This window comes from Calypte anna, chromosome 3 (genome assembly GCF_003957555.1).
Source record: "Calypte anna isolate BGI_N300 chromosome 3, bCalAnn1_v1.p, whole genome shotgun sequence".
Classification (NCBI taxonomy): Eukaryota; Metazoa; Chordata; class Aves; order Apodiformes; family Trochilidae; genus Calypte; species Calypte anna.
This window is the reverse complement of record NC_044246.1, coordinates 20,537,415-20,556,122: the sequence shown is the minus strand read 5'-3', so window position 1 is coordinate 20,556,122 and position 18,708 is coordinate 20,537,415. Positions and strand designations below refer to the sequence as shown.

Sequence of the window (18,708 nt, the reverse complement as noted above, 5' to 3'; positions counted from 1 at the left end):
TATCTGTGCTATCTGACAGGAATTAAAAGTATATCTGGTCTCTGTAAACGACAGTTTTGGGGTTTTTTTGTACCTGCTGAATTGCTCAGATTCACACTTTAGATAGTAATATGCTGTCTGAATCTCATGATCCATGCAAATTGTGCTTTAGATGTCTGATCTGCTGACAGTAACAGCAAATATCAAATCGATGTTATGTATTCTAACAGCTATCTCAACACTGTGCTAACAGACGTGGTGTAAGTGAAGCTAATTAATTCGGCTTTGGTAAACACTTTCTCAGTCAAATTGACAATATAATCATGCATAGTCTGGCTCACAGAGTTGATTACACTGCTTTACTGCACTAGGGGTTAAATATCACAACTAAGTGAGTATAACACAACACGTGGAAGCCTTAGCAGATGAGCAAATTGGCCAACTGCTCACCTGAGAACTCTTCATTCACAGTCTGAATAGAGTTGTTCAGGTGGTTAGACTTGTGTTTCTCTTTTCTACTCAATTTGGCTGTAAATGGATTTTCTCCCTCTCCAAAAATTTGTGTTTTAATTCATACTGCTGTAGCATTGTGCTGCCAAATGTGCAGTTGATTTTAATTTTTTTTTTGTTCAGCCAGCTAAGTTTAAATGAGACTTAATGCGTGTGGTAAACGTGCTGTTGTTCAGCATTCTCAGGATTTTATCTGTAATTTAAAAATATATATTGGTGATACTTATGATGTATGTAGTTTTGAGGCTGAATATAGGAGAAAAAGGTACATAGGAAAGGGAAAAAGTTTATAAAGTATTCTGAATGTAAGGGCTAATTGCATTCTTTGAACAGAAAATACCTTTAAAATTTTATCAGATCTATGTAAATTTAAGAAATTTAGTGAACTTGCTGTAACTTCACAAATTGTGATAGTGACCTAAATCTCGCAATTTAAGCATGCACAAACCAGATGCAGCTAAGCTGAAATACAGTTTCAAAACTGGAAGCAATTAAGTTTAAGGCATAGGAAGTTAATGCACCTCAGTTTTCAGTTGCACTGCTGATATAGTTAAGGGGCATCTCAGTGAAAAAGTAATGGGGTGGTCTGACTCGGAGTGGTGCTCAGGGGTTCATCCCACAGTGTCCCCAAGGAGACCTTTCTTTATTAGTGACTGGAGCAGGTGTGTGGTACCCTCTCATCATGTTCACAGGTGACACCACACTGAGGGGAATGACCAGGTGATGTGCTTGAGGGAAGGGTTGGCATTCAGGGATTCCTAGAAAGGAGGAAGAATGGTCTATAGTGAGCCCAGAGATATTCAGCAGGGAGAAATGCCAAGTCTTGCACCTGGGAAGGAAGAGCCCTGGCAGGGAGACAGACTGTGATGACAGAGGGGCTTGGGGGAGCAGCTCTGCAAGAGAGGCCCTGGGGCTGCTGGCAGACAGCAACTCCCTGGCAACAGAGTTGGCCAACAGCATCCTGGACTGTATCACCAGGAACATAGCCAGTAGATCCAGGCAAGTGATAATAGACTTTGATTATTCAGCACTCATTGCATCCCATCTAGGTACTGCATCCAGTTTTAGGCCCCTGATACAGGAAAGTTGCTGATAAATCAGAGCAAGTTCATCAGTGGCCACCATGGTGGGCACCTACCCTGCTTGGAGAGGTTGTGGAAATTGAACCTGGTCAGTTTGGTGAAGCTATGGATTCCCAGTGCCTATGTAGAGGTAATACAGGAAATGGACTTTGGAATCTTTGCAGTGACTAAATTGAAACAGGAGTGATCCAGACTATCAGTAAGGAAAGGCTTTTTCACCATGACTGGGTTGCCAGAGTGCCTATATGGTCTCTGTCCTTGGAGGTTTTCAAGACTCAGCTGAATAAAATGATGAGTAACCAGGGCTGACCTCACAGCTTAGCCTAGTTTGAGGACGTGCTTGTACTAGAGACCTTCCGAGACCCTTTCCACCCTGAATTACTCTTTCCGTGGTTCTGTGATCCAGCCAACCCTGACTGAAAATAACATTGTCAGCAGTTTGGGTGCAATAGAGGGAGAACTTTCTTTTATTTTAAACTGAAGGTTTACTCTTCCTCCCTGAAGATAGGTTTCAGTGTTTAAACTAATTTTTCTTACTTTCTTTGCAGAAGACAAAGGCAGGTGCTTTTGACTTAAGGAAAAGTATATATGTTAGAGGAATTTAACTTGTTTGCTAGCTGATGGTTAACTGTAGAGTGATTTCAGTTGCATTTAAACCTTTAATTGCCTTTCAAGATTTTTTTTTTATTGTTACTTTAAAACCTGTTTTATATTAAATGAGAGTATTGTGTTTCTGGAAACTTGCCCTCAGTTTATTTTTATTGTAAAAACAAGCTGTTCTTCCTGGTGGCAGGCCTGAGTCATCACATTACTTAACTATAACAAACACATTGTATACAAGGTCTAGGTGGTATGGTTGCCTTCTCACACTCACACCACGGTTTTCTTACGAATACTACAAATTAAGTGAAAGAGTTAAAAACATGAATTCATGATGTTTTGAGAAAAAGAGAGGCTAAGTGCACCACTGCCACTGAAAGTATCACCAGACTGTTCTGATTCTCCAAATCCAAGTCAGTATTTACAGTGGCTTGATTGGAAATTCAGTGAACAGACCTAAAGCTTTAAAAGCTCGCTGGAGATGCCTGCTTTTGCTCTCCAAGATTTTTCTTTTAAATAATAGTTCTTATAAATCAGGAAAGGTACTGCAGAACATAAACTTCAAGGCCTAAATAGGATTGTGTCATTTTCAAAAAATTACTCTTATTTGTAGTCATAACTAAGACTTAAAAAATATTCTAAGCTGAGCAATTTTAAATTGAATTTAGTTTTCTCTCTAATCTTTGAACAATGAGGCCTGTGTATGTCATCACCATATCACTCTGTTAAAATATTTTCTCACCCTGAACCATTGCTTTACTTATCTTACTGAATGCTGAAAATGTGCCTAGCTTAGTAGTACATCATGCAAATGTGTTGAGCTCCTATAGGTACCTTCCATTTCATTCCTTTTGACAGGAATAATCTGTTTGAATGGCAAATTAAGTTTCCCAGGGGCTGCAAATCTGAGTCAAAGAGATGAAGAGGTCTTTAAAAGAACTGGAAGTTGGTCATCACTTCAGTTCAAATAGGTGTTATAGCCTGATTTGTGAAAAAAAGCTGTTTGAAAGGAGTTAATCTAAAGTTTTGATTAGGTGCAGCATTCTTTATATTGCCATCAAGCAAATTGGGTATGTGTTTGCTGTGAAGCAGATTTTTTCTTACTTATACTACCTGGTGTTTCCCTGCCTGGTACAGGTTTAACTTATTGCTGGGACAAACCCTTACTTGTTTTACTAAATGCTAATCCTACTGCTAGCATGGCTTTTATACTGTAATGCCTAGAAGAAAATGATAAAATTATTCTGGTGATAAATTACCTTACATTAAGAGCAAAACTGTTCTTAGTCTGGACATGGTTTGTTCTACTTCCTACTGGTTAGATCACCATTAGTAAAACAAATACGTTTTATTTCTAAGACTACCACAGGAAAATAGTTGTTTAATGTGTTGACTTGGAGTGTTTCAACATATATTTGAAAAAGACAAAACAAAATCTTTGTCTTTGCACAGATTTATTTTTTTTTAATCTTTGTTTACTGTTAGTCTTATAGATGCCAGAATAATTGTGAACTGAGTTGTGGTCTGACTTGAACCTGGGTGTCAGGTGAGACCAGAGGGAGTTTTGTTTTTGTTTTCCTCATTGTCTTCCTGCAAGACATGCCAAAGCAAGGAAAGTGACTGGGTGACTGGGGTGGTCTACAGAAATAGACTTAAACTGGATGGAATTGGGTTGAAGATGTTGGTTATATCAGAGTGTATTGTTTTATTACTTCTGTGGAAAGAACTATTAGAAGTGGCATGAACTACATGCAGACATGGTTAAAAAAATTAAAAAGTGTTGCATTTGGAGAAAACTTGTTGCCAGGAAGTTACAAGCTGGTTTTATTTTGAGATAGTGTCTGTAGGCTGTGAAAATGGTTATTGTTGGAGAGTGGATGAGATAATCTGTTACAGGTAGTTGCATGAATGACTACCTAATGCTGAGATTTCATTGCTAAAAAATTTCTGAGATGCTTTATAAAGTGCACTTGATTTTGCAGCAGGTAGATAATTTAGCAGGTAGAAAAATTCAGAATCTTAGAGGAGTTCTTAAAGTGTCAGTATTTTGCATACAGTATTCATGGGGACATTTTGTTCTAGAGGAAGCTAGAGGAAGTTTAGATTCAAGTTGTGAATGTCCCAAGAATCCACTGGGAAACCAGATTTCAGCCAGGAAGATACCAGGGTAGCCATTTTGTCACATGGCATGGTAGTAGCTACTTAGAACATAGCTCTTTAACTCTGTATGTGATGCTTTCTAGTATCTATTTTTTTTCCTTTATGTTCCTTATTTACAAATAGTTTAAATCTTTAAAAGATAATTATTTCCTCGGTTTCATCATATATGAGCTAACACTAGAGAATTTTCAATTAACCATAAAATAGTTTTCAACTGAAAACATCCTCCCAAAAAACCTTAAGTTATGATTTGTTGTTATAGATTCTGTCTTCCAGAATAAGTCATGCTGTCTTGTTTAAAATAGAAACAATTTTAAATCTGTTATTTAAATATGAAAAGAAACTATCGTTGTATGTATCTAATAAGGTTAACATAATGGAAGGCAGTAGATTTTTCAGTTTTCATAGACTGTAATTTGGCAGGCTTAAACTGCAGTTGTGTTTTAGTAAATCTCTGTACATAGAAAGTATTCTTTTCTCCAGGATTTCTGTAAAATTGTTTTTTGTAATACCAGTATCAGGTACAGAAAATCTCAGCCAGAACCGGTCAGCAAGCAAGAGGGACCCCAGAGAAAGAGATGAAAGAAGATAGAAAGGAATGAGTGGTGTCAGGATTGTTCTTAAAGCTCTGTGAAAGACATCAACACAGAGTAGGAGAGGAGCATAATCTTTTAAAAATAATCTTAAGGTGTAGAGTTCACACTACTATGCTGTTAAGTTACATAAACTGTAGTCTTGTCTTTGAAATGCTCAGGGAGGTTGCTAAGGGGTGGGGGGCATGTCAAGTGAAATGGCTGCAATGGTGTTATGCAAGAGTTATTTTCAACCTACGCTCTGCTTCTCTGCAGAAGAAGTTGAAGAAGAATCTGAAACTACTGTTGAGGTTGACTTGACTGATAAACAGAAACATCAGTTGAAGCACAGAGAGCTCTTCCTTTCTCGCCAGTATGAGTCCCTTCCAGCAACACACATCAGGTGAGCAAATGTAAATATCATTCAGCTGTGTATTCTGATGAAGTGGGTTGCCTGCCAGGAGCACACCTGCTGTGAACACTTTGGCCTTTATCTTGCAAAACAACCTGGTTGATCACAGCTGAGTTGTGCCAGGTTGTCCCATGAACTGCTTTGTAACCACCTTTGGTTTTCCTTCTGTTACTTCAAGTCTGAGTCTCAGAGCTTGCTGGTTAGAGCATCAGTAGGCATAGTGAATCTCTTCCTACTTGAGAAGAGTTGTTATAATTCTTCTTCTGCTGGCCAGAGGAACTTTGACTGATCTGCCTTTCCAGGAAACCCGCAGATGGGTTTCAAAGGCATACAATGACTCAGTGGTCAGATCTGCAATGTCGGGCTGCATGCATTTAAGAATAAAATTTCCCCAACTTCAATAAATGTGAAGAAGATGTGACGCATTTCAGGTATTGTTTTATATTATCAAGGGTTGGACTAGATGATCTCTGAGGTCCCTTCCAACCCGGCTAATTCTATGATTCTATGATTCTATGATCCTAATGCTAATGTAAGAAGCTTGCTAAAGCTCAAAAAGGGTTTGTTGTAAATGATGTAAGCACTAGTGTCATCTCTTAGCAGTCAGGCAAATTTATTTTGAGTGGAGGGAGGATGATGTACGTAGAAAGGGAAAAGAGCACAGTGACAAGGGAGAGGTATAGTAGGTGTAAAACAAGGACTCATACTCTGCATTCATTTTCTCCTTACATTCAGGTCACCTCAGCTGTTCTAGAACGTAAATTATTAGAAGCTACAGAAAAAAAAAAGCAGATGCTCCACTAGGATAAATACTTCATATGTGCAAATGTATTTTCTGTCATAGGCAAATATGTGGCTTATCTTTCTCACTGACAACATAAAAACTAGAAGCTGGAAATTTTTGTATTAATTTCCTGTGCTTGATTCAGCTACCTGTTCTCTGACTTTGAGAAAGCCATTTAACTGTCAAATCTCTGCTTTTCCAACTGTAGCATAGCGAAAATAATCCTGCACAGTTTCTTTTACTTACTTTGACATTTAGGTATTGGAACAAGGTATTCTCTTCGTAGAGAGATTACATACAAGAAATATTGTAAATGTCATCTCACCTCACAGCTTGGGAAACAAATACAATAGAGATTCTCCAGTACAGAGTTCACAAAGAAGCCAGAAAACCAAGTGAATTCAGACTTCATTCAACAGTGTACAGCAGGCAAAGTGATGACTTGTGTCTACTTTTCAGAAAGATGAAAGCTGTAGGGCTGTGCTGTCACGTTACTAAGACCTTTACCAGACATTCTGGAACAAGTTTGGTGTAGTCTAATGACTTTTTAACAACCTTAATTCTATTTTAAAAAGAAACAAGAAGGAAAATAGACTGCCAAGTAGTTCTTATTTAGCTTCCTAACTTACTAATGTTCAGATTCTGTAACTCTCAGTAGTTTTCGTAATTCTTTAAGGTAATTAATAAATTAGATTGGTCTGTAAAAGAGGATACAAATGTTGTGAAAGAGATGCTCCTCCAACTTTCTCCTGTCAGTACTTCAGAACATCCAAAGATGAAGGTTCCACAATTCCTCTGTCTGTTTCTGTGTTAGACCAACATCATGGAGAAAGTTTTTTTCTTGGTATTTCCCTTGTTGAAACTTACTGTCCACTGCCTCTTGTCCTGTTACCATGCTTCTCTGAAAGGAACCCAGCTCTGTCTTATACATCTTTTCATTAAGTTAGTGAAGAAAAAAAGGAGGATTTCTCCCTTTAGTTGTCATACCGTAAGAGTGAACAAGTCCAGTTTAGTATCATTGTCAGAGTTGCTGTAAGTGCATTCATTTAATGTCGTACACATTGTAAATAGTGCTGTTAAGCTGTTGGCCTCAGTATCAGCCCTTGTGGGTGCCCCCAGCTGCCAGCTGGACTTCATACTGCTCACCACATCCTTTTCAGCCTCAAAGTCCAGCTATTTTTTTGCCAACCTGATTGTCTACTTACCAAGTCCACATGTTACCAGTCTTGTTAAAGGCCACTATGGAGCACTCTGCAAAGGTCAGAGTAGGTGTCATTTGCTGCTTAGCCAGTCATCTCCATATAGAAATCTCGCAGGTACTCATGCAATAAAAGTCTGAATCATTCTGTTCTTTGGGCCTTCACTCCTGCCACCTGCAGTTTTATCCCCTAGATACGAACAATTTACAGGAGAAAATAAATCTTACAGTGGAACAGAGTGGAGAATGAAGATCTTTCTGAGTAAGAATACAAAAGCTCACTTCCTTAGGGAGGGGAGAGGAGGGAGCTGTAAGTGATTTGAAAAGGATTGGATGCTGAACCATTGATAGTTCCTTCTGGTAGCTACACATCATTAACTTTTGCTGACATCTTCAGCCAAGAAACAACTGAATTTGTGTGCCTTTCTGCTTGCAACTAAAAATAATTGTACCTGGTGTGATATGTTTTTATTTAATTTTTACTAGTATACTTCTACTGCTTTTGTTTTGTCATCTTAACTTTAGTTGTTACTTTTATTTTTAGGATTTTAAAAAAATGAATGGTAGTGAAAATAAAGCACCCAGACTCCCCTTCCAAAAAACCCTATGAATGAGATTACTTTTATGCTAATTTATAATTATAAATACAGTACTGTCTCATTTATACAGGTTGTGCCACTAATTTATTGTTCAGATGCCTTGCAGTTATTTTAGTAGGTCAGATTTTGTTGATGTGCAAGTCTGTTTCTGAGTCTCTTTATTCTGTAGTTCTGATGTAATTTGTTTTCTTTTGAATTACTGAAATACAATTTCTTTCCTTTTTCTTATGCTTTTTATTTTATTATATACATTATATGTCTTGAGATGCAGTTTTTCTTCATATATACTGGGATTTTTTAGACTTCATCTTGTTTCCCCTGTATATTAGGTGTCACAATGACCCTTCAGTAGCTTTAGGAAGTGGTATAAGTTTCATTACAAATTAAAAAAAAAAATGCCAGGCAGATTCAGAGAATCAGGTATCATAGTAGTAACTAAACATCGCTACTCTGCCTTGTGTACAGTGTTCTGCAATGGATTCTGTTTGAGAAGGTGTAACTGCCTAGCTCAGGCCAGCACCTTCTGGGCTGGTGCCATGTGGTACCAGTTTGGGTCTCAAAGACAAGGCTTATTATTTAATTGCCTGCTTGTGAAGATGTAAGTGAAACTATTCCTTCCCTTGTCTTCTCTAATGTGTGAGGTTAGTTACAGCCCACCAGTGAATTATTTCCTTTCTTCCTAATCCCTGCACGTTCCAGATGCAGTTTGCCAGGCACTGTAATCCTCAGATGTCCTTGTAACAGAGTGACACTGCCATCCAGATTCTCACCAAACACACTTCCTCATTAATGTCACACGGTGAATGCACCCAGAATTCGTGCAGATGGCTTCTGTCAGCAGTGCCAGTCCCAAAGAGGGGCTGAGTTGAGCTGAAGTGCTCTGTGCTTTGACTTAAGTTTGTAGAAATGTGAGCATTACCAAATGCAGCATTTGGGAAAAGCATCAAATGGCAAAGAGGAAAAAATGTTGAAAATTGTCATAAAGGTGAAATTGCTTGACAGTGTAACAAAATTAATCAGAAAATGGTGAAATTTTGGCACCTGGTGGAATTGGGTCCCTGGCATGAAAATCTGCTAATGGTTACCTTTTTGGAGACATGCACTGGCTTCTCTCACTTAGGCTTTAAATTTATTTTTCTTGGCCTTTTCGCTGAGATCAAATGTAGTGTGTAGTAAATGTTACTAGGTAATAAACACATTTAGATTGCTGTAAAAGATTGCATTAACTTTTAAGATAATTTTCAATTGCTTTTAAATGTAATCCTTCATATGAGTTGTGTAGAAAAAATTATTTATCTATCAGGATTCATCTTGCCATTTAATTATCTTTGCTTAGTTCTTGTTTTCTAATAAGTGTTTCAGTCTTGGGGCTGTGGTTTTAATGGTATAATAATTATTATTATTATTAATTATGTGTAAGTGTTTGGAAAGCATACATAAGCCCAGCATTCTCAGATGTCACAATAAAATCATACGTGAATCATTTGGGCTCCCCTGTACTGCAGTAACACTCCATTAAGAAAAAAGAAGTATAAACTCCCTGCAGAGTAAAAAGAGGCTTTTATACATACTATTTGACTGGATTTTAATAGCTTGAGAATAGAGAAGAATTTCAAAGAAGGGTGGCCATTTGTGAAGGGGAAAGAGGATTTAAACTATAACTGTGATTGCTATCAAGTTGGTGATTTAATTGGTACGTTTGTGGGGGCACATTTGTTAGGGTTGAAGAATAAACTACTGCATCGTCAAAATTCTTAGTTACAGAGGATAATTGCTGAGTAAATAAAAATTTAATTTGCTAAATTACTTGTGTTCAGCAGTCTTTCAAGTTATGGTTTGAATACAAGTTTTTAAAGAGTCCTTCCTGGAGCCAAAGAAGAATAGTATGGGATTGTCATCACCTCTTTATTTGCTCTCTTACCTGTTTCAGGCCACACAATTTGTGCAGTGACTGTCAACATGATCCCACCTGTATGTGCTTGAATTAAGTTGTATATTTCAATGAGATACCCATGTCTGGTTGAAAAATTTATGTGTGATAGGCAATTTACCATATTCTTTATAGCTTCCTAGCTGGCTATGTGTGTTTGTACCATGCTACTTTCTTGTAAGGGATTCTAGTCACATAGCACTTATTTATATTTCTCCTGGAGACTGTTCTCACTGAGTAGTTTTTGCTTTTCTTGGATACAACTTCAGGATGCTGAAATTCTTGCTGAGCTTGACTTCTGGAGTCAACATGGAGATACCATGTTATGGTATCCGTGCATTATATGCATGTTTGTCATAATGGAGATTATTCAAATAACTGTAATGAATCTCGGCTCTAATCTTTAATGTGGAGTATTTTTAATCTGTCTCTGGATAAACTGTTTATTATGTTTTGTAGAGTGTTATATTTATTGCTTGACATAAGCAGCAGATTCAAGCTTTCTGTATACTTACAACCTAAATTCAGACAATCCTTATGAACATGGAATCTGAAATCCTAAGTTCTTGCTAGCTTATGAATCCTTCTTGAATGTACCCTTCAAGAAAAGAAAAAAAAACTAAAGAAGCAAACAAAAAACAACACCTAAAAAACCCCAGTAAGCCCCTAAACTATATTTAGATGCTTTTGGGTTGGTTTACTACTTAGATTCTCACACAGAAAAGATCTCATGAGCCTGCTAAAGATTGTGATTGCATAAGATCATTTAATTAAAAGCTAATTGATATGACTGGTGACAAGGTAAGTATTTTTTCAGATTATGCATGTGTGGGAGACATTAAAAGGGTTTGCAGATAGTCTGATTGAGAAAGAGTTCTTTTTTTTTTCTTTGAGAGATTTGGTCTCTGCATATTTTTCAGTGTAAGCAACAAAGAATGCTTAAACTTCATTTCTGAAGCATCATTCTGTAAAAAATCTTGGTTTCTCTGGGTTTTGAAATTGTTCTCTGTATTATTTTATTACATTTTTATTTTTTCCCTGTAACTTTTAACATCATTCTTGTGAGTAATATAATCCAGAACACAGTGTCTTATTATCTGTGATTTGTTTTGTTTGGTGGCTTTTTTTTGTTTACTTTGGTTTTTGTTTGCTTTTTGCTTTTTAAATTATCCTTGGTTGACAGAAGAAACTTTGTTTGGTAGTCCTATCAAAAAAACCTGTGTGTACTTTATGAAAATGTGCTGTACTTACAAACTGCCTATAGGAGTGTGATGTTTTTTAGGTGGGTAGTAGATGACTGAGTTCTGTCAGACAGCTTTCTTGATGCTGTGCTTTCTTCATGATCTCACCAGAACTCATTACTGTTGCTACTTCAAACTACTGAGATGTAGAAAAATACTTTTTTTCTAAATATGGAGTTTTTGCATTGAAATCATCAAATGATCTGAAACAAGGCAAACAGGAGCAGGTCATTTTATAGAAGGATGTCACCTTTAGAATTAAGTGGTATTATCTCAGGATTCCCAGATTTTGGCATTCTTGACAAACTAGAAATTTCAGGTATATGGGGAATGTGTTGTGTGTATGCATTTATATACCTTACATATCTGTGTGTATAGAGAGAAATGAGATACAAATTTCAGCTATTTTTAATAGCTTACTTGAAGTCTTATAAGCCTGATTTATTTTGTGGCCTAAATCAGACTGGATGAGGAGTGATTCTGCTTTGCATAGTCATGTGCTTACCTGCTTTGGATTCTTATGAAAGGAATTTTTCCTTTCTGGGTTGACTTAATTTAGGGAAAAGGGTCTTTCAAAGCATGTCTGACTTTTATTTTTTCTGTTTCTTATTTTCTTTTTCAGGACAATTGAGAGAATTTTTACATGAATTAAGATGAAAATTAAATCTAGGCTAGAATCTTGTTTTCAGATGTCATCAATAGCCGGTACTAGTAACAGTGTAAGAAAAAGTATATTTATCAGTAGAAGGTTGTCACTTTACCTGAAAATCAGTACATATTTTCCTGTGATTATAAAGTGTCTTTCAGATGGGGCAGAACTTTAAATTCAGTTGCATGGAGTGATGTGCATTGCTTCTGATGTCACACTGAAAAAATATTCCTAACCAGCCTCCTGTGCTTTTGTTCAGTACATGTGAATTTCTGCTGCTGTGCTGAACAGTAACAGGTTCTTTTTTTACTTTTTAGCATTCATTAATTCTCAGAGGAAAAGCACCAATAACTTGGCTTTTCTACAATAGTTCATAGAAAGCATGTATATAGTTATGCTTATTTTGAGATATCAAAACTTGTAGTGTTATTGAGCCCAGACCAAGAAGCCTTTTACTTCTCCTTGTGGCACTCAGTGCATTGTTCTTTCTACTCAGTTTTTTCTCACAAACCCTTCTGAGCTATAGAACACAAGAGTCAGTCAGCAATGAAGACTGGAACTGTCTCAGTGGAAGTTGAGTTTTAAGTGAGAATGTGTTAAAGCTAGTTCCAAATTTGTGTACCTTGTGTCCATACTTTACCTCTTAACAGCTTTTAAGGTAAGTTCTGGTGGAGTCGTTGAATGCTTCTTCCTGTTCAGACTGCAGCTAGACAACAGTGGTGAGAACTATATAAAAGTTGGAACCAGAAGAATATGCAAAAAAATTTAGAACATTATGTACAAATTACTTTTAAATCATCGTCTGTTGTACATGATTGATCCAAAAGACTGACTTTAAATCTTACCAATTTAGAGTGCTCAAAATCAGCACTCCAGCTTTAAGATTGAGACTTTTTTTTTCTTCTTCTTTTTTTTTTTTTTTTTTTTTAAACTAAAAGCCACATGCAGCATAAAAAGCCTGGGCCATCCATATGATCTGTGCCTATATTTAGATGCCAGTCATTTACTGGTTCATTTAGATGAATGTAGATTAATTTGCTGTGCATTCTGTTTTTAATTTCATTTGATAAAGTGTGTGTTTATTGTGTTATATAAAGTTTTTTGATCTTTCTTTCTGTTTGAGATGGCTCTGAATGAGCAGAGCTGAACTCAAGCCACTTAGGTATGAATCAATACAATGCAGATCCTCCTTTCAGCAGTTGTAGATACTGGCTGAATATTTTAAAAAAGACAGACTCTAGTTTTGGGTCTATTGAAGATTTTAATCACAATGGTTAACGTGGTTATACCTTTTTTATCATAGAACCATGGAATTACAGAATGATTTGAATTGGATGAGACCAGCCCTTTGATGTCTGGACTTCTCCCAGCAAGTTCTTTTTAGTAGTGTGCAATAGCTTGCTCTCCAGTTGTAAATACATTTTCAAATCTGGAGAATTTGAGCTTTGCTATAGCAGCCTTCTGGTACGTGTCTGTCAGCATCATTCTGTGCCACTTAGAAGTAAAATACACAAGTACTTTTAGTATTGGTTTCCCATAACTGAGTAGTCAATTTCATGTAATTAGCAGAAGTTCTTTGGACTCCACAGTTCTGAATACGTGGTCTTGTGATCATCACTGCAATTTAGACTGCTTGTAAGGCATCAAGACTTGGCTCAAAGTGGTTGGTTGATTGGAAATCTTCAAAACACTTCTCCAATTGACAGTTCAGGAGAAGCATTTTTTTTCTTCAGGCAGTGCTCTTCTCCTCTTGTCAATATCTGTACCCTTCCCCCTCCTTTTCCTTAATGCAGAATTTAGGAAAGGTTACTCCTGAGCTGTACTCCTGCACAAAACTTTCCTACCCCTCCTCATTGTGCACTATAATCTTTAATCTTTGATTGTCAGTGAAGTAACAGCATACGTTAAAATCAAATCAGATTTTCCTCACAAGCATAGTGCTTCCTAATGTTCTCTCCTGTTATTTTATTCCTCAGACTGTCTAGCCCAATGACTAAGACTTCATTGTTTTAAATCTCTGCTGAGAGACCAACATTTCTTGTTGAAAATCAGCAAGAGAAAACTGGTATATTTGTGTGGAATTACCCAGCATCATTCTCTCATACACAGGAAGGCAATTAGTAATTGTTAATAGCAGAATTTCAAAGTCTGTGAGATTGTGTTTGCACATATTACTTTCTTGCTTCAACTTGTGTCTGAATGGCCAATGCATATCAAGTTTCATTGCCCTGGCAGGGCAACCCAGAGCTGTGAGTTTTGAGACTTCTTACACTGTATCCATCAGTCTCACCTAGATTTTCATCTGCATTACAACAGGAAACTTGGATGGCATGATAGCATACCCAGGAGGTTTCCTTTTCCTCTCCTAGGGTTTGTCCCGGTTAACTGGCACTAGGTATTTTGTTTCTTTTGTAATTTCTTACTGTAATTTTTGTTTGCATACCTCCTTTCCCAAGAAATCCTTATTAAAATAAGATTTAAATCTTACAGGCTGTCTTACTTATCTGGTGAAAATATGAAGAGAGAGCCTCTCGTAGCAGAGCAGGGATTGCAGAGTTGGTTTAAAAGTAGAGGCTGTGCCAAAATAAACTAAGACTTTCAGAGATCAAAACAATTGCTTTTGCTTTTGATTTATCTTGGTAGTTTTAAAATATCAGAGTTTTCATGGGTTTTAAAAACTGATTGGTAAAGATTTAAAACATTTTTTTAATTACTTTAAGAAAAGGCTTATTAAAGGGCAAGTACCCAAACAATGCAAAAAAAAAAAAAAAAAAAGGCTGATTTTTTAATATATATTTTCCTCCTCAGATATGCTTTAGATGTATCTTCTGGAGAATTTTGCTCTTTTCATGACATTATCTTGTGTGATAGCCTTGGTACAGCATTTTTTGTACAGCTTAAATTCTTGAGCTGGTTATCCTAGTCTTGTGTCTTCACTGGAACAGGTTGGTAAGGACAGTCTTGTACTTCTCTGCTCTAAATATTTAAAATTCAGTGTTGTCTGAATTATGTCCCCACTTGTTTTTCATTCCTCCATTGGGACTCACTCAAATGTGGCACATTTTTATCTTTAGTTTTCAAAGTCTGTTAGGTCCTACTTTCTCTTTTTGAAATCTCTCCTTCAGGACTCACATACATACTGACATCTCATATCAAGTGTTAATTTGTATTAGCTCCTTACTGAGTTGTTCAAGCCAGTCTTATCTGTGTGTCTCACCAAGACCAAGCAACTTTTTTTCCTGGGTCTTTCTTTTTATTCTCCTTTTCTTTGTTCCACAGTTAAAAAAAAAACAAACCCACGCCAAAAAACAACAAACAAAAAACCAAACCCACAAAAAATAGCTCCCCAAAACAGGGGAGAAAAAAAATAATGTAATCTACATGTTCACTGTAGTGAGACTTCTGCCTGCCATGATGACTGAGATGTCTTGCCATTTCCTTGTAGTCCTCATTAGCTTCTCTGTGCTTTGCAGTTTTAGTTGTAGATGGGTGAGCATTTTGGGTTTGGGATTATGTGGTCCTGGCTTTCTGCTAGGGCTGTTAGAGAAAGCCTTTTCTACAAAATCTGACATAACATAATCTGTTTTCCAAAACAGTATTTTAGAGTGTTTTTTAGGAAAGCTTTAAGTCTTGTATCTATATTGTATCAGAAGGGTTTCACTGAAGCATGGAAGTAGGTTGTAGGTGTGGAGAAAAAGGCTGTTAGGCATCCCTTAGCTGAGGGACATAAACAATTAGGAATTGCCAGCCTGAGACATATAAAAAAATTATGAGCAGATGAGCTTAGAACAAATGAGAGCAAAGGAATGTTATAGGGTGAAAATAGCTTTTAAAGAGAAAAAATTATGAGTTGTATCTCTGATTCCTTGGACAGAGGAAGCAATTGAATTCTGTCCTGGTAGAGGCTGGTAATACCATGGGCATGTATACAGAGAAGCTCTCTTGTCTCCTTCAGCTGCAAGACACCTAAATGACTTTATTGTTGACTGCTTTAATACTGTAACAAGTTTTGTTGGTATTGTCAGCTCAGTGGAGTAACTTTTAAATTTATTATTTCTTTTTTATTTGTGATCAGTTTAACTACATAGTACATATAAATGCAGGCAGAATTATGAAAGGACAACTTAGTATCATCACAAATTGTAAGTGAAGACCTAAAAGCTATCTTTTTTTTAAATTTGTTTGCAGTTATTTGTACGTTGCTGAGCTATCTGAAGCTTTCCTTCAAATTCATAAATTTTGCCTAATTCTGTAGGAAGGAAAAATCATTTTTCCAGAGTATTTTTAATTTGAGAAAAAACTTTATGCTACTGAGGTTTTCTGATCCTACTTAGTAGTAATCTACCCTGTTGATTACTGTTAACTCAAGAATGCTGCTTGGTGAAGGCAATATAGCTTATGTCAGAGAAACAAAGTTACATGATAAAAAGGTTTTAATACCTAAATATTAGACAACTCTGCAATTTTCAGTTCTTTTATTTTTTCTTTTTCATTTCACAATAGCTGAGTAGTTCTTTGGCATCTTGACCTTAGTTTGGTTATTTTTTGTGATTTCAGGCAGATGATTTTGCCAATAGAACAATAAAGCTATGGCATTATACTCTACTGGTCTGAATTAGTACTCAAAACTTTCAGAAATCCAAGTATCTTTGCAAAGAGATTATCATTTTATTGTGGTGTGGAGCTGGTTTTACATTTCTCTTTGGTGGAGTGGTTCTGCTGACACAGAGATGAGGAGACATTCAGGAGGTTCAACACTGCAGACTTAATGCTTGGCTTAACCCAGTTCCCTCTCATGTGCAATGAGAACGAGTAAGACATTTGCCTGGATCATTCACTCAGTGATCAACTGTTAACAATCAATGTCTAATGCTCATGATGGTCTTAACAATCAGTATTCACTGCAATGAATGATGCTTTTTTACAGTGCCTTCCTGTTGTATTAAAATCAAGGAAGTCTCTGCAGACAGTGATTCTTTCTGTATTTTTGTGTTGGTCTGTTCCATGGGAAAAGGGTATTCTGGGCAGGGTTCCTCTGTGTATAAGGCTACTGGAACCTTCTGGTAAACAGCAACTAAACTGAGAGATATTGAAAAAAAATCCACTTCAGTGCATGAAATACAATGTGATGTATTTAAGGGGTAATAATTATATATAATTAAAAAGAAAATGTTCAGCTGAAAATACCAGTTTCTCTCACGATGATTCAGCACACTTAACATTTTTCATCCACATCTATGTGTTTCTGTTATAAATAATTCTGTAGGTGATTAGCAGAGAAGTTGGAGGCAGAGGATTTTGAAGTCAAAGGAATATTGGGGAGAAAGGGGATGAGAGAAAGCAGAGAGAAGAAGGGGAGGGATACTGGGGTCAGAGTCCCATTGAGTTATCCAGATGTGTTACACATGTGCAGATCTGTCCTGCTACTGAGCTAGGTAAAGCTTTCTCTGAGTAGCCTGCACCAACATGAGGTAGTTAGCATTTAATATTGCCATGGATGAAATCCCCATGATTAATTATTAGAAACAATTCCATTAAAGAAAGAAAAGTACTTTACTTTTACAGGCCATTGTATATAACCTTATATAAATATAACTCAAACTTCTAGTTTGAGTTACATATTTGCAAATTACAGGAGGTGAGTGACTAGGAGGTAGTGTTTCATTGACCCAGGCCTTTTCATTAATTGTACATGTATTTATTGTTTGCCATAGTACCTTTCTTCAGAATTCTTTTGTATTTGAGTGCCTGGGTCAGTATAGCCATTAATTTGTTGCTTCATTGTTAATCTTGATGTCTTAAAAGTATGGCAAAGTGCATTTTAATATTATATTTACTGTAAAAAATTATAAACCATGTCTAGATAATTTTCTTGCAAATAATGTTTTTACTTTACTAAAATTTGAACTTTTTACAAAGTAACAGTTCTTCCTTGTGTTTTTGTAGGGGAAAATGCAGCGTTGCACTTCTGAACGAGACCGAGTCAGTGCTGTCCTATCTGGAGAAAGAGGTAATATGTAGCTTCTATTTGGGTAAATACTTGGATGGGTTTATGGTTTTATTGCAGTAGCTTTAATAAATGGGAAAATAATACTTTTAAAACCCTTTACTGAAGGGTAAGTTAGAAAAACTGTGGTATTGAGAATCCTGATTTTAAAAGTGTTACTGGATAAAAATTAACACTCTTAAATGACAGCTTTATGAGCGTGGTTGCATTTAGAAAATAATTATCTTCAAGTAATTTATATGGTATTTTACAAAAGAAAAATATACACACTTTTTCTGTAGTGCATACTTAACCAGGAACTCTCCCCCCCCCAAAAAAAAAAAATTGTAGAAAGATAAATCTTCTGTAGTCAGTGGACAGAGAGAGCAAGAGAACTTTCAGTAGAGGGCAACTTAGCATAGTAGTTAAATTTGAATTAATGTGTCCCCTCACCTTTCATTTTGTTATGGAACAAACTTAGGGTGCTTAGCCTTAGCAGAAGGGAAGAAAATTCCACAGGAAAGATAATTGCATTGCAAAATACCTTTCTGAATAACCCTATTTTTCTTTAAGAGTGTCCTAATCTAACATCAGGCAGACAGTGGGTTTTAGGTGACATTAGCATGGTGGCTTTTTAAAATTCCTACACCAAAAGCACATACGATCAGTAAAAATATTTCTGAAAACAGAACTTCTCCATGCTTCAGGTGACAGTACCAGATATGTTAATATAATTTTATTGTGTGAGCTCTTTGCAGACACTGATGGTGTTTTGTGCTTCTTGGAACTAGTTTATAATACAAAGCCGGTATGGTGAAGTTCTTTAGGAAAAAAAGCATTACATTCCAAAAGCAGTTAATTCTTTCAAAATTAATTGATATATTTTCATGTGAGAGTCTTTTCATTATTGCTGTGCTCTGAAATAATTCTTAGGAATGGGAGAAGCTTCAGTTAGCCACTTAAAAGTACTCACGAAACATCTGCATTATTTAAAATAAGGATTAAT

At 36.4% G+C, this 18,708-nt stretch overlaps 1 protein-coding gene across 1 annotated transcript in view; it reads left to right on the top strand.

The window, feature by feature from the left end:
• The window catches only part of MTA3 (metastasis associated 1 family member 3), a 129,169-nt gene that overhangs the window by 15,286 nt on the left and 95,175 nt on the right, over positions 1 to 18,708 (top strand). The window contains 2 exon segments of the mRNA XM_030447348.1: positions 5,180 to 5,306; positions 17,663 to 17,726. Of these exon segments, the coding sequence (XP_030303208.1) occupies positions 5,180 to 5,306; positions 17,663 to 17,726 (191 nt within the window).